This window comes from Atta colombica, unplaced genomic scaffold (genome assembly GCF_001594045.1).
Source record: "Atta colombica isolate Treedump-2 unplaced genomic scaffold, Acol1.0 scaffold254, whole genome shotgun sequence".
Lineage (NCBI taxonomy): Eukaryota > Metazoa > Arthropoda > Insecta > Hymenoptera > Formicidae > Atta > Atta colombica.
In genome coordinates, this window is record NW_017259353.1 from 1,499,842 (window position 1) to 1,517,303 (window position 17,462).

Sequence of the window (17,462 nt, forward strand, 5' to 3'; positions counted from 1 at the left end):
ATATATATATATTATATATATATATTTTAACAGCGCAATGCGCTACATATTTATCTTTTTTATATTTTCAACTGAAGCTAATTTATATCCGATATTTTTCACCCACGATTTTCCATTTATGAAATCTAAAAGCGGACTTTTTATAAATCATATAAAATATTTTTTAATATATAAAAAGTATCCGCAGATTACAATCAAACAGGGTAGTAATTTTTTTGTGTCTCTCAAATATTTTTCCACTGATATAAATATACGTTCTAGATGCAATCAGTATGTGACGCCAATAGCATACTCTCTCCCTCTCTCTCTCTCTCTCTCTCTCTCTCTCTCTCTCTCTCTCTCTCTCTCTCGCTAAGAGCCAATTCTCTCTACCACCCTTAACGATATCATGCGATCGATATCCCGCTCTGAAGACACACCCGGAACACAATTCGCGACTGCAAGCTTACCAAGAGGTGGTGACTAACCGAAGACATTCTCAGATATCGGCGTTATCGCTGAAGGTAACGGTAAGAGATTGCAGAGGAAAGTTGCGCGCTGATATAAAGTGTCGCACTTATTTCATTTTCAACTCCTTTTCATTTTATTTCCTTTTCCCTCCGATAGATGTCGGTGTTGCATTTTTGCACAATTGCAAGATTGCAAAATTGAAACTGCTTTAACAGATATTATGATTCTTTTTCTAACAGAATGGGTTTCCTTTCATTTCACACATCCAATTAGCATTAGATAGAATTTTTCTAGTGAGAATAATCATTCAATTACTAAAAAAATGAAAATAATTAAAATATTCAAATATTTTTCTTATATTATTATTTCCTTATCTTCTTTAAATGAATTTTTATAATTTATATAAATTTGTCTTTCTTTTTTTATTTCTATACAGATTGCAACATGAATAGTTAACTGTATCCATAATAAAGTCTCACAATTCTTCGATGTTATAATGATAACGCGATGCTCATGACAAATATTATATTTTAATTGCTTTAGTGATATTTATCTGTGTGTTGGCTTTTTGCAAATTAACAGAAACATATTCAAGGGAATTTTTATATTGTTTTATAAATGATTTATTTGCTGCGAATATAAAGGTAATATTATATTAATTGGTTTTCTAGTAAACAATATAATTAACGTGATTAATAATATCATTTTATCGTTTTCTACTGATATTTTGGCATTTTGTAATAAAATTTTAACGATAAAACTAACTTAAATAATTTAATTAATTTGTTTTAATTATTATAAAAATTATGCTTTATGTTATTTGGAAGAAACGTGATTACTGGAAATATAATAATATTGATACATTTATAATATAATTATAAAGGATCAGAAAATAAAATAGTAATCTCTTACATATATAATTTTAATGTAAAACTAAAATATATATTTTAATATTTTCTTATAAAGATAGAAATGGTACTCAAATAATAATTGATAGTAAATTATATAATGTTAGATTAACGAGAAATAAAAATTGCTTGAAAAAGCAGCTTAAGCGATTCTTTTATATAATTGATTTTCACTTGTACTTGCTTGTTGACTCTAACAATAAGTGTATAAACCAATCATTAAATCTTACTGATAATAAGCTATTTTTTTCTGTCGAATATTATTGTTCTTTATAATTCTCCTTATCTATTTGAAAAATATTAAATTTATATTGAGTAATTATCTGTCTCTCCTTTATTTTATTTTTGAAATAATCATGATGTGCACAATTTATAAAGTATTGTGAGAAAGACATGATAATGTGAGTTTCAGAATGAGAACTTTAGAATAAAGAAATATCGAATTGACAGGTAGTATGATAGCTTCAAAGAAAACGAAGCCACGTATGCAATATCTGTTTTCTGAATAGAATTACACGAATGACGAGTATGCATTAAAAATTAATTAGTTTTAATTCTTAGTTTGAGTTTAAAAAATTATTGCGTTGTTTAGTGAAGTATTATTTAGATTTAATATATTGTTTCAATTTGCTATCACTGTCATTCATCGCTCAATTACAATTATTCATTGCGATTTTTTTTTCCTTTTAAATCCAGCGAGAATAAAGAGAATCAACAGATTAATGAAAAATCATTCCACCGCCGTAATAGCGTTAGTCGACATTGCGATAAATCGAATTTCATATTTGAATAATCAAGTATCGGAATATCGACAGGCGTACATGACAATATGTGGATATTTTAAGAATGAAAAGTTCTAACTGTCTACCACCAATTATGTGACGAACAATGGTATTATTATTCCACATCTTTAAATAATCCAAATTATGAATTAATTCCAATATATTTTTGTTACATTATTATAGCAATTATTCTTAAAAGACAATAACTGTGCAATTCCAATGAAGCGTCAATGAATAAAAAGCTTTGAGAGAAGCCTTCCTCTATAATATCAGCAAATTATTCCATTATATTTGTGCTTACATAAAATATCGTTGAGTGACTCATCATTATAAGATAAAAGATTTATCGTATCGCTGATATATAAAAAGCTTTAATTTCAATATTTTATATAACTACAAAAAAAAATAGTTAACGAGGAATATCAGGATATTATTATTACAGAATTGGATTTTAATAATTATTAAAGTCCCGAATCATCTGTGAGCTTCCCAAACTGTCATCTTTCGGAGTGTCAGCCACGTGTCCCGTGTCTGCCTCCGATTATCCAGCGTCGCGGCGCGAAGCCCCGGCTGCGCCAGCGCACGCGATCGATACCCCAGACCGCCGGGGTTTTCGTCTGTCCGCGTGACGTCATGGTATGCGAGCCGAGCCAAGACGATACGGACCGTAGTCTACCGAGGGTAATCGAGGTGGTGCGAGTTGCGTTAAGAGTGAGCTGTTGTTTCGACGTAGTGACCGCTACGTCGACCTCGAACGTGCGGCGCGAAAATTTTCCCGGTTACCGCGAGTCGTGTCCGTGACAGGTGAAATCTTCGTCCTCGCGAGAGAGTCTCGTTTAAATTCTGATCGCGAACGTCGCGACATCCGCGTGCGAAAGTGATAAGCTCCGAGTGGTGCTCCAGTCTCCCTAAAAAAAACGTCGAGGGAAATTATGTTCGTCGCAGAAAAGTCTCGTAAGTTTCGAAAATATGTATGGGAAAGTTAAAATTACCGATGACAATCGTTTGAGAACGTCGATGAGGAAGAGAAGCGCACAAGGTCGCCATGACCTCCGAAATTTAGCGGTCATCATCGTGAAATTGGTCCAGATCCCCCGTAGAAAAGCACAATGATAAGACCACATGCTGATGTAAACCGCGATTGTAGACTGTTGTATCGCGTTAACATTCGTCTGACCATTTGCCGGCGCTTTCCACTGACACATAGCACGATGATTTCCCGGTGCACGCAGTGGAGAGTGGACGGAAGTAGCGCGCCGCGCTCGTCTGATCACAGGCAAGCTGCAACCCCTTCTTCGGATCGCGGCCCAGCTGAGCTCGACCGGGCGCGACCTACAGCCCTACATTCGCGGTCTGCGGCGTGACCTAACTTTACCCCACCTTAAGCGAGCTCCGTCACCACCCTCTCTATTCCGTGAACCGTGACAGGATCTTACGCATCGGATTCTCCTCTTAGTCACGTATACTCTTACGCAAATTAATAGTTTATCAATGGCCTATTTTAGCTCATTTTCCTTCGTTAATTTTGTAGTTTAATAGTATTTTTATTATTAGATTCTTACATTATTATTATTATATTTTATCTCTATAATAATATTATTTTTAAGATAATTGTTCAAATAATTTTTTGTTGCTTATAAATTTTTGTTTAATATTCCTAAATTTTTTTTAAAAACCGTTTGCTTTGAAATGACATAATTATGCATACTTATATTGTTTTTCTCCTTATTTCTGCAATTGTAAATATTCGTAGAGGACAAAAGTGTTCAATTTAACTGTTGGCGATGTAATGACCCGAAAAGTTATTAATATCGTATATTCGAAGAATTATGTACCTGACCTTGGCAAAGAGAAATCAATCATTCACATATAACGACAGTCTAAGGACAACGCCTTCCAATGATAATGCTATTAATTAATGAACAAATGATTTGATAGCACTAGGTCAACCTCGTTATCGTGGTAACGATCGTCATAATGATAATGCTGCTGAATACGAGAACTTTATGAGAACGTCTACTTTAATATTCGCCTGACTATCGCTGTTCTGGAAGATGCAACTTCCGCATTAAGAGATCAGTAAAGCGTTATTTCTTCGATCGATAGATAATTGCAATTTTCCTTGACTTTTAGAGCTTGTCGTAAAATTATATTTACACAATTATCGGAACGTTTTACGTCTCTCGAATATAATGATATCGGATACATATTTTCGATATTTTCGATGAAATGTACAGCTTCGTAGAAAGAAACGAGATAATTTCGTTAAAAGTCTCAATAAGATAATGAATAAGATAATAATCATTCGTATTACATGAATGCTCGTTTCGCTCGAATAAATTCAGAGCACAGTGAGTGATATTTCCGTTTCCAATACTGTTGTGATACCACGGTGATATCGCAAGTCACGAAGTAAACAAAGTTTCGCGAGTAAACAGACCGGGCAAAAGAAAAGGAAGCAAAGATTGTGTAAACAGTACACAACGGCTGAATACGAAGAAAAGAGCACGTTCCGCGTTCGCGAAATATTTCTTGATTCGATAAGTAGAGTTATCTGCATTGTATGTTACATAATAATAATAATAATATAAAATTAAATTTATTATAAGCGAAAACAATAAAGAGTTACGATATTGTGCGACTTTTTCAAGTGCGTATACAAATAACATTGAAGAATGATAGATCATTGCAATATATAGAATCCAATACATTACTGATTGTTAACGATAATACATTCGACACACGTATCACTAATCGCAAACAATCGAGGGGACACCCCCATCATGTGCGTTGAAGTATTATTTATGTGTTGCAGTCCTATTTAAATAATTGAATAATTTGTAGCTAAATTAATGGAATACCATCAATTTTCTGCTTGTTTAAACAACAATGACGGAATGAAACTGAATAATTTCTGTTAATTAAAGCCACAAGTAATGAATAATTTCTCTATTTCGGCAAAACTATATAATTAGAGATAGGACATTATTTAAATATGTAGTGCTTGCGGTGATTATAAAAAAATCAAGTAAAATTATTTGTAGTGCCAGTAGAGAAGTAAAGAATTGACTAAATTATGATATTAATTACTATAGAGATATATTATTATATGAAAATGATTAAATTATACTTTATTTGGAATATAGATCTATTTACTTAAAAATAAATATACATAAAAGTAAATATAAATTGCTTATTCCCTGATTTTAGTAGATATCTATACTTCGTTAGAAAGAATTAAATTATATCAATATCTCTATTTAACTCGATATTTTAGAGAAAAAACGACATGAATCAAGCTACTTCACTCTTTATAAACCAGCAACTTCGTAGAAAGTACAGTCTACTTATTGTGTCTATAATTGATTCTAAAGAGAAAAAAAACGAGTTGTTTTTATGAATTCATGTCTTATTCATTAAAATGCCGTTAAAAAGTGCTATTAAAATTATTTGAATTTTTCTGCAAATTCATGTTCACTGAATTCGAAAAAAATCTGTTTCCTTAATTAAACATTATTCATTGAAAAAGAAACAAAGTGATAAGCATGTTTTCTTCTGCAGTTTTTTTTATCCAATTTCGTTAGAAATAATTATATAGTAACGTGTTAATTATCTGATAATAAAAAGTAATGAATAATAGTGTAGCTATTGTAATTTTTCAGTGTCATTAACATGTATATTAATATGTAATTTGCATTATCATTTAGAAAATTAAAAAAGGGTAATATGAAAAATCTATAATTGCACGTGTTCGCATATCTAACTAGCAAAATGTTAAAATTGCATTTAAGAAATTTTTCTTAGTTCATCAAATAAGTTTATCAGTGGTACAACATTTCGATATTCCTAGCTATTTAAAGATCCAGATTTAGAAGTAGATAAACACAAACGAACACGATTGAACAATTTACTTTTTAAATAAGTGCAAATTGCAGTTTATTCATCTTCGCTTTCACTTGTTTACTTGACCGAGATTAATGTTTTACAGTTCACATATATACATTGTTTTGTCCATGTTCTGTCTAGTAAGAGAGTGTAATTAGTATATAATTATAAAACTGTTTTAATAAAAATGATACAATAAAATACAATAAAATGTATACAATAAAATTATATATAAAAAATATACAGTACTTAATTAATATAGATGCGTGGTTCCATTGAATCGGTATTTGATCTCAATCTTTACACATATCTTCTCACATATGTGTCTTGCTCTATAAGAAACTGATTGAAAAGAGAATAATAAACGATTTATTAAAATCATATATGTAAATACACTATCTTAATGAAAGTTTTGTTTCTCTTGTTAGTTCGCAGGTAGTAATTTCATCAACTCTACCACGCGCACATCTTACTTCCCTAAAATCAGTTAACAACACAGACATCAGGAAGAGAGAAAACAAATTGTGAATAAGTAAGAATCGGATCGTAACAGCTCCAGGAAGGATAGCTTTTGATTGTGATGTGGTGGAGCCCCCCGGCGGGCCGCGGGGGCAGGAGGTCAGAGGTAGATCGGTTGTGAGGTCAACAAGCACGGCTCGATTGTCCCGGGGTGAAATCGCTGGTAGAGCGGAGGAGGAGATAGAATGGTGTGACCTCCGGCGTCATCCCGCCCGACGCGGAGGTGGTGCTGGAGGTGGTGGAGGTGGCGGTGGAGTCGAGCAGCTGCTCGACTCAGAGGAGGAAGAGCCAACGGCGATGTCGAGGCAGCTTCGTGGAGACCGTGACCACGTGAGCCGCGACTATCAAGAAGGTTACCACACTGATTATCGGGATCTGCGCGAACATCTCAGGGATTTCAGGGACTTCCATCGAGACACCCTCGACGAAAGGGACGGTCAGGGACCCACCGCTAGTAGAACATATCGGGACGACTATTCGGAAGAATATGATCATCGTTCTACCGCTGTTGTATCCACCTCGGCGAATCTTACCAACAATCCGGTGAGTCGCATCTTCCTTTCATAGGACAATAGATCAGTTACTCTTTTAATAAAGTATGTGTTCCGTTTTGCGCTTGTAAGCATCATTTATCTTTGTTTAATATTTGATAGATAATAAGGATGAGCTGATGCTTACAACGTGAGAGTGAAAACAGAATGCACCCAAAGTATTATATATCAATATTACTTTTTAAAATAGCATGACTTTGTCTGTAATGAGATTTATAATGTAAGATATCTAATATACTTATATTTTAAACTAAAGCTTTAAAAAGAAATAGTACATATCAAGACTGAAATTACATATTAGGTGTAGTAAAAGGAAAGCCATTATTTTTTCATTCAATTTCATGCAAAAATAATGGATTTCTTTTTACTACATCTAATATAAATTTATTATTTTAAACAATAGGAAAATATTAATATTAGACTTTTATATTTTTTAGATATCAATACATGTTAAACTCTTTTAATAACGTAATTATTGAAATGTTTTTAGTACATATTTTCAAATAAGTATAATTTTTGAATAAACACATGTAATATGCTTTCTTTGATGGATGTTAAATTACTGTTCAGCTATGATTATACACTGATTACTTGCAAAATTGAAGCATAAGTAATTTTGTATTTAATATTAAATATTAAAAAGAATAATTTGCACAAAGTAAGCAACATAAGTTCAAGACTTCAAGATAATTATGACATGCCTTGTCATCAGCAAAATAGAGCGTTGCGCAACGTGATAACGGCTGTCTCTACTTTTCCTCCACTCTTTCTCAGCGGCATTATATTTTGCAACTGCACCATTGTAAAAGGAAAACGCGATTGTTTGTATTAAAAACTCTCTTCCGCGAGATCATTTTAAACTCGACAGCTATTTGTTTAGCTTTATCCTCCCTTTTCGCTCGCGTTACTAGAAATGAGGATTAGTTGCGAACTTGGATCAACAAGAGTTTCAAATCTTATCGAAATTTATTATAGGCAGTTTCCATCTTACATATTGGTTTCTCTGTACGATAATATACTGTCTCCTTCTCTCGCTTAATATCTATTTAGTGATGAAGAATTTGACACAAGGGATATTTCACGATATCAGAATATTTATACGAGATTTTTTTTTGCAAAATACGATATTTATAATATTTCTATTAACTTTTTCTATACATTTGTTGATATTGTACATAACAAATAAAATATTATATTTTATATAGTCAAAAAGTAGAACTGAATTTGCAAGTTACGTTGAATTTTTCACAAGTATTTTAAAATATCTTTGAACTTGTCCCAGGGACAAGAAAACTGGAAATTACGATTTTAATTAATATTAATGCTGTAATAATATTACGCCTATATCACATAGGATATATTTATCTCATTTTTAATTGGCGATTATTTAGTTGAATAAGAAGATTTATTCGATAGAGTTAATATTACATTACAAATCGCTAATAATAAATTAGTGAGAAAAGCAGTTAATCGTTAGACTGGGATTCTCTGGTATTCTCGTTAATGGATAAACCGCCGTAGTAGTCACCCCATAATGTGCGTATATCATATTGCACAACATTACGCTTCGTTCGGATATGCTCTCAGCACTCCTATCTTACATATTGAAACTTTATATCTTTCTATACGGAGATATGACTACAACAGTATGTTCCGTGTTTTCTTATCGAGTAATAAATTCAAATTAATGTAACCATTGATTAATATCGTTACGATCTGCACTAACTATTTATTGCAGACTACGTCTATATACTGCTACCACGTGCGCGTGCATATTAATTCTGGAATTCCATATAATCGTGCCATGACTCGCTTCATCGCAAAGAAACATGTGCTCGTTGATATTGCTATCGCGACTTTTATGTATTTCGATCGAGATTGCTTTATGTGTGATCGGACAATAAAATCAGAACTACTCTATTTTATTCCCGGGTAGCGCTCTGTAAACTAGCTTTACTTTTTAATATATATAAAACAGGATGTATACATTTGATTCTTTCCACATTTATTTTAATAAATATAATTGTAAAATGAAGTCATTTTTCAGTAATATTCTCAAATTACTATAATGATATATTGAATACATAAGAAAAGAAGCTTTATTACAAATTGTATAAACCCAAAAATAATGCTTAAGAAATGATAAAGAACATAATTACATTAATAAAGCTTCTTTGTTGTTCTTATGTTATATGAGATTTCGACTATATGAAAAAATGTTTTCAAGGCATAAAACACAAGCATTATTTATAGTGAATTACTAGTCGCATTGAATAAAATTTGTATTAATTTATATTATTTTATATTATATATAGTTTTTATAAAAGATCAGATTAAGTCTAAGTACCACTTAGATAAGTTTATCGTAAGATATCTCGAAGGATATATTATTCTTCATAACTACTATTTCTCTGTTCGATAGTTGGTGGATCACTTAGTTGTAAACAATCTTGTTTGCGCAGAGCCAGCTTCTGTACGAAGTTTCCTTTAAACTTGAAAGGAGGTCAAGCGTGTTACAGGACGAAACGAGAGTGTGTACAGCACAAGATGAGAGTGAGAGACTGTGATATCAAGGGTGAGAGATCGACTTCTTTGATGACAGTAGTCGCTCTCTTTGACTCCCCGGTAATCGGTGTCGGTACTCTTCATTTAGCGCTCTTATATCTTTCATGGCGGGGCATCTTCGACATCACATTCGCAGAATTCTCTCATTTATAGCTGTATTCATCGTGACGCTCTTCCCTGCTGTTCGCTTCTCGAGGGTCAGACTCGCTAATGAGAGGGATGGAAAACCTTGCATAGCCCGAGGGTGAGATAGCGGGGATGACAAGGTGGAAAATGGAATCTGCTCTCTCGGAGGACGCTTTTTCACTGAGCGTGTATGACGCACGACTCGCAAAACTGGGCCACTCTGTCTCTTACGACAACGACTCCGATGTATTAGTTTGCTTGAGTATAATGCAATATAAATCTTAAATGCTATTCGAGTTTTTGCAGATGTACAAATATGATAAATGTTCTTTATATAGATCTGATATCTTATCTAAGTATCTATATTGTGCCATAATAGTATACATATATAGATATAGATATCTATATTGTAACATAATTACATATCGATTTTACTTCTTGTTTTTTTATTAAGAAATTAAATTTAGTTTGTGTATGAGTATCAAAACCATTTCTATTTGAGCAATGGTGCTTCATTGCATTGATTAATTTCTTCGTGGTTAGCGAAACGAGTCATCACGTTGAATCTAATGTTCGCAATTACACTGATATATATCTTCGTATAATCGTACTATTGCACACCCATTCACGTGGATAATTCGACTATCGCGAGAATTCGACTTTCGCGTCGTCCGATTTGTCGAAGTCAGATCAAGAATGTAGGGCGATTTGATTTCTCTCAGGCTCTCTAATGTTAATAAGTTTTTACTGACAGATCTTATATCTCGAGTTATATCTATTCCGAATGTACGTTACCTTCAAGGATCGAAAGTGTAGTTATGAAATTGATTTATTTCTTAAGATCGATTAATTGAAGCTACAGAATTAAATTTTAATTATTAAACAAATCGCGCTCCTTTATTGTTCTTATTGTTGTTGTTATTATTATTATTTTCTTTTTTTTTGTGAAAGTCAATCTTTCTCACAACATTGTAACGCCCAATACTGTTAGATATAAAAGAAACAATAGTAATCCAATCTTTTGAATTATAATAAATAACATTTTGTTATTTTAAGCCTCCATGTGTGTCAAAATGTAAATTAATCTATTTCTGCAGTTAATTTTAAAATAAACAAGTTTGTATTAACATATCCACTTGGTAAATCATAAACTAAATTTGAATAAAGTTTAACATAATTTGTAAAATTGTTAAACTCCATTGTTTTATTAACAATGTACAAAGTTAAATTAACATATTGAGTTGAAGCAGTGGCAACCTACAGAAATGATTAAAAATAATTCAAATTGGGTATAATTTGACATTATGAATTTTTAATAGTGAATATTTGATATTTTTATTCAGAAATAATACTATTCGAAGTGAACATAAATGTTCATAAAGTATTCTTCATCTACAAATAATGTTTCGCAAATGTATACAGAAAATTCTCCACACGAATATGTATAATGTCTGAAGTCCATTCGCCTTGAATATTTTATTAAGATGTTAAGCTGCATCAGCTTGTGAACTTGTCGAACTGTAATTATAATCGTTATAATACCTCTCGCTCGCGATCATCCGTGTCGGATTTGAGGAGTCGTTCTTTTAATCAATATTGTTAGGTAACATGTACGGGCGTGTTCGCATTCATCATGCGCATTTATCATTACACCGTTCACTCACACCGATTGCGCATTCAGGAATCTTATACGTTTCGTTATAATTGTCTGTAATTATGCAAATACCGTTCACATGCATTACATTCTTAACTATGTAGTTACTGCATATGATACGATAATCGTGTATAGCCTCGAACGGAATTGCGGGCAAATATTAACGACTGATTATTGCTTGTAATCGAATCTATTGACTCGGTCTTTTTCCATGATTATTTGCGTTTTAATACGCTAGAATTGATAAGCCTATTATTTGAGAATGAAAATTGTATCGTCCGGAAAAGAATTAGAGCTTATAATGTCGGAAAATCATATCGTTGAGAATAATTATGCCATCTTATTATGTTTTCAAAATTCTCCACGACTATCGTCAATATGTATTTACGTGTGCGGATGTGCCAGTGTGTGACTATATGCGTCATATGTGCTGCACTGCAGCGAATGGAAATCGAATCGATGACCCTTCCCTCTGATACTGTCACTTACCTAAAAAGTTATAAAGCTAATATGTATCTATTATACTTGACATTTCTGTATGTAAATAACAAACTAAAAACTTTTTAATAATATCAAATAAGACATTTGAAGAAAAGAAGGTCATTTAAGATATATGTTAAATAAAAGAAAATAAGAGCTTATTTAAGAAATATATGTATATTTTATATATTTATGCTGCAAGATATTGTGTATAGTATTACCTACCTCAAAAATCTCGTTATTATGCAAGAATTCAGATAAATATCAAAACAAGAAATGTGATCACACGTTTATAACAAAATTAGCACACTTTGCAAAGTTTTAAATATATCAATATACAGCCACAATGTCTGTATTAATTGAAATTAAAAACACATTTATTTGTTATTTATTTATTTATTAAATACATATCCATGTTAGATTATATAATTTGACCATAAGAGCATAAAACTGGATTGAGAAGCGAACGTTGAGGAAATCTGCAATGGAAATTTTCGATTGACGTAAGGTTGCGTTAGCATTAACATCTAATTGCTGCAATGCGCGCACGTGTAACTTGAAAGTAGAACGTTGTTACTCGCTACTACACGCAATTAATATCTCTCGATCTGCATGCGAAAAAGCAAATTATTATTCCAGTAATAGCTTCACTACCTCGAAACATGTATATGCATGTTGGAAATTTTAAAGGACCACCCACGCTTAAGTTTCTTTGGCAGAAAACGTATAATCTAATCATTTATTCCTGTAAATTTATAAGATAATAATACGTGACATGCGGTATAGCAAATTCATTTTCACGTTTGTCATAAAGGAAAAACAAATAAGAGAATAAAAGTAAAATAACATTGCCCAAATACATTAGATAGTAATTTACTCTTTCGATAAAAAACAAATATTCTCTATAAAAAAAGTACTATACAATCTGTCATAAAATTCGTCACGAAGATAATTACATTTATTATTGCTCTGGTGACAATTTTGTGATTATTTATTTATTATTCATTCTTGGCATTCCAAGAATGGATCTGGACACGAAGAAAACCCATGAAACGCATAATTTTTATATTTATTTATAAGTTTAATAATTCAGAGAATCATTATATAATTACAAATATCTGTACTTATGTTTTTATAAAAAAAAGTAAATATTTTTACAAAAAAAATATACTTAAAAACTCTAAAAAACATGTATTGAAACTCGTAATAAATACATACATATATATCTGTCTAAAAAACACCGTTGACTAGTGCGAATCAATGCAGAAACAGATAAAAGATGGTCTTTCATCGTCTTGCAAAGAAGTTCTTCAAGGTAGTAGATCTCTGTAGCAATTTCAAGTCTGCGGACCCGGTTCTAATGAATATAGGTCAGTATACAAACCGGCAAGAGCAAAAGATCTGAATTTTTGCCTGTGAGCGCGTCTTGATCCCTGAACCGAGTCTGCTTCAGCAATCAGGGCTGCTAAACGGCCAAACGGGTTTGCGCAGACGTTCTCTTCCTTCCTTTCTTCCTTCTTTCCGTACCTTCTTCGTTGTCTTTTACCGAGAAAAGATTCCACCAACCACGTCTCTTAGACCGAGTCGAAATTATTGTTAATAGACTGCTGTCAGTGTATTGCAAGGATATCAACTTACGCCCTTGGCTATCTGCGAAACCTAAGGATACCATTTAATATATGGTACCTTAATGTCTTTAGTAATTAAATACTTATTGTTCTAAATTGTGTTCGTGTGTTTTTTATTTTAAATAGTAGGATTGTCTTATGACCGACAGAGAATTAAAAAGATTAACTTATGAATTTAGCACAAGTTTTATTATGTGTCTGCCATTTTCTTTCAAGATGTTTTTTACATTAAATTTATTATTTATTGTAGATGTCTACGATATTAACTTTAAATATTTTCTGTGAATATCTAGATAATCTCGGTATCTAGGTATAAACATAGAAAAGAATACACATATATTAAAAACAGGTTTTTATCTTGTAAGGAGTCTAGTTTTAATATGTATATTTATGGCACATATCCAAAATACCAATATCTCGTATTTCATTAAATAACATGAGGCAATCCATACTATTAAGGTGCGACGTGGCATCTGAGTACTTGTTGGCGGATAGCCAATAAGGACAAAGCCAGGACTCATGTATGAATATATCGGTCTTCGATCGTCTTTCGTTCTGTGACCATGAGTTTTGATTTCGAATTCGCAGTTGTATTCTGATCCAATACTTTGAATGCGTGATGCACCTGCTAAAGCGGAACGTCTTCCGTTTTAAATGCCTTATGAAGACAAGTAAAAAATAATGGCTACAAGTCGTAGACATAATACGATTATTTATTATCACATACATTTAATACTATGAAACGTTTAAATAGTTTTAGTCTTTTTTCGAAATACTTGCATAGGAATACATGTATGATGTTTCATTAAACTTAAGAACACGTGCTCGTTAACGGGGCCAATTAAAGCAAGATATAAGATCTTTTCTATTCCAGATCTCGAATTCTCTCCAAGTAACTCTTTTTATCGTTCTATCCACTTTTACGTATGATTTAATTGACGACTTGCTTGCGCTTATAGATTCCGGGATTACCAGTGTGTAAATGATGAGAAAGTGCGTATCACTTTACAAGTCGACTTGTATAAATTCCATTAAGAAATATTTCTAATTTAATCCTTCATGCTTTCGATATGGCAAAGTACTTTAGCGTTTTTAATAAATAGAATTGATTAAGGCACAACGCAAAGGCATAACATATATAATAATATATAATATATGTATGAAACTGACTTACCAACATATTTATAAAATTCACCACTCAAATTAACAATTCCGGTCAGATAATTTATAATGATAGAAACATTCCTCATTATCCAATCATCAACCTATACACATCAATCGCTTAATATTTTTGAATTTTAATTGTTTAATCAAGTAAATCAACTCTTTCTTTTTTTATTACCGTACAAGTAAAAGTTATTTAAAACGTAGTTATTTAAAATTAAAAATTAATTTAAAAATTATTAATATTTTATATTAAATACAATCGAAATGTTTAGACTTATAAATAATTGAATAAATCGAAATAAATAGTAAGTAGGATATATAAGATAGGATATATAAGATAAAATGTACAATTTTGAACAAAATAAGATTCTATCCAAAATTCAATGAATATAAAAGATTTAATTTAAAAATTAATTTAAAAATTAAAATACATGATAATTATGAACCAAGCAAGATCTAATCTTAAACAATAAACAATGATAACTCTAAAACATACGTTTCAATTCCGGTCGAATCATTCTTTTAATATTAAAACGCAATTTCAAATTGCAAAAATCATAATAATATGATTTTTAAACACAAATATGATTGTGACAAGAAATTAATTTACAACATTAGACAGAAGTTTGCAATTACAAATCAATTCGTCCATAATTTTTTATTTATGAAGTTATTATAAAGGCAGCCGCCAGTCATGCTGGTCAGAACATTAATAAATACATGAGGTTAAAATTTTTTCAAAAAGTCAACAATAGTCAAATTAAAATTGAACATTGTTATTATGTGAACATAACATGTTTAAATTGCAAATTCAATATAATATAAGATGTTAAAAATAAAGTCCAAATATAATCAATTAAATATAAGCAGAACCTTGCACAAGAGAGCTCAGAATCAGTTGCTAATATTCATATAATATGTTATTATTTAAAATCCCTTTTAATTTCCATCTAATAATCTTAAAATTTAAGTTCAAAGGCCCAAACAGGGAAAAACCAATTTTAGATCTTGAAAGTTAGATTCTAAAATTTTATTTTGTTTAGAATGCTATTATGTGTTCAAAATTATATCACCTTATCTTATATTATAAAATGATACATTGCATACATAGTGTCGGGTAAAAGCAAAGAAGAATGATGAGTTGCAAAAATTGCAAGAGTGATAAAAAGTTGAATGATTAGAAAGAATTATATTATTTACAAAATAAAAGCTCGAGCTTTACTTAGGATTCTTAAGATTTTACTCCTTTGTTGTTATAGACCCGGGTTCATAGGAGAATGAAAGGAAAAGTTACATTTAAATGCATATACAATAGGTATGTTCTGTCTGAATGCTACACACGATGCAATAAGTTAAAATGAAACGTATATTATGTTTTACTTCAACTTATTGTATCAGTTCAGGTAGTGCAGGAATAAATAATAGATCTAACATATTCCTCATCATTCTTTGCTTACGATTTAAATCGTTCTTTTTTTTGTCTGCTATCCGGGGTTCACGTTTAAATGTACTATACATGTGCATTATACGCTTGCCTTACGCTTGCCAGTTAACGCACATGGGATTAAGAAATATCTCAGCAAACATAAATTACATGTAACAGAGTACCTATTAGTTGTAATTTCCCACTCAAATATAACATATGTATTATATTACACATGTATTATATAGTTGGGAAATTACAAGGACGTTATTTGTAACTTTGTGTTTGCTGGGATAATGATATAAAAATTATAACTCATCGATATATTACATTATAATTTATAATTATAATTTCAATAATATTATAATTATAGTTTCAAGTACTTTTAGGTTATTATTATATCGTTTTATTACGTGAAATAAGTATTGATTTGATAAAAATATTTAGTAAATAAGATGATGGTCATATATTATTTCATTACTGTTTCTTTTATTTTAGTTTACCCTTTTCCGATTGCAGCATAAAATCTTTATCCTATTATTCACAACATTACATTATTTGTATATCCTGTTCGGCAACTTCAAGCCTATCCTATCTTCAACAAAAAACTGACGAGAGACCGTTTTAAGCTTCATGTAAAACGTCATCACTGTGCCGTTGAGAATAACGACGACAACAGCGGCTAATGCCGCTTCTGCAGTCTCGTTCGGTACACCTGCGGAATTAGTTGCGAGAAAAAAGCCTTTGGTAAGCCGCGTGCCTCCAAAATTGCAGAATTATTATTCTTCTTGGAATACCATGACGCGAGTGTCGTTGGATTGCATTAGAGAGGACGTGCAAGATTTCTTTCTCAAACGATGAGAAAGAAAGAGAAAAAGAGAGAAAGAGATAGACAAAGAATGAAGTAGAAAAAAGGGCAGAAAAAGAGAAAATTATAAGAATATTTCTTAGGATCTTAGGTCCGCCCTTCGCACATAATCGCGTCATGTCTTTCGTCCAAGTAAACAGAATACACAAGAACGAGCACGAGCACGAGCACGAGCACGAGTGAAGCGTGCACCCTCTTATGCTTCATGCACCTGATCAGGCTTCTGCCGCTTAATTGGAAAGATTCACGAGGAGGATCAAGTATTGTATTCGCGGACAAGAGTTGCGTGAAACACGCAAGGAGGTGGCACGATCGCGGCTTAGTTTGATGGAAGTGCTTCGCTCGACAGCGAGATGAGGCGGTTTCGTGGTGCGATAAGCAAACAGGGGCGCAAGGTGCGTTGGGGTCGTTAGCTCGGTCGTTAACTGCCGGAGTTGTCTTGTTCGCAGGCAAAGC

General features: G+C 31.9%; 1 protein-coding gene and 1 pseudogene across 1 annotated transcript; one reads left to right on the forward strand and one right to left on the reverse strand.

Moving 5' to 3' along the window:
- Positions 1 to 2,771: 2,771 nt before the first annotated feature.
- On the reverse strand, positions 2,772 to 3,224 carry LOC108689094 (annotated as a pseudogene).
- On the forward strand, positions 2,833 to 9,662 carry LOC108689095. Its single transcript, XM_018195723.1, has 3 exons — positions 2,833 to 3,094; positions 6,454 to 7,087; positions 9,558 to 9,662. Exons 2-3 carry the CDS (start codon positions 6,842 to 6,844, stop codon positions 9,660 to 9,662), a joined length of 351 nt encoding a protein of 116 aa, XP_018051212.1. The 5' UTR covers positions 2,833 to 3,094; positions 6,454 to 6,841.
- The last annotated feature ends 7,800 nt before the right edge of the window (positions 9,663 to 17,462 follow it).

Coding starts and splice junctions, on each gene's coding strand:
- LOC108689095 (XM_018195723.1), top strand. CDS start 6,842: ATGTCGAGGCAGCTTCGTGGAGACCGTGACCACGTGAGCCGCGACTAT. Junction 7,088..9,557: donor CGAATCTTACCAACAATCCG/GTGAGTCGCATC, acceptor TTGTTTGCGCAG/AGCCAGCTTCTGTACGAAGT.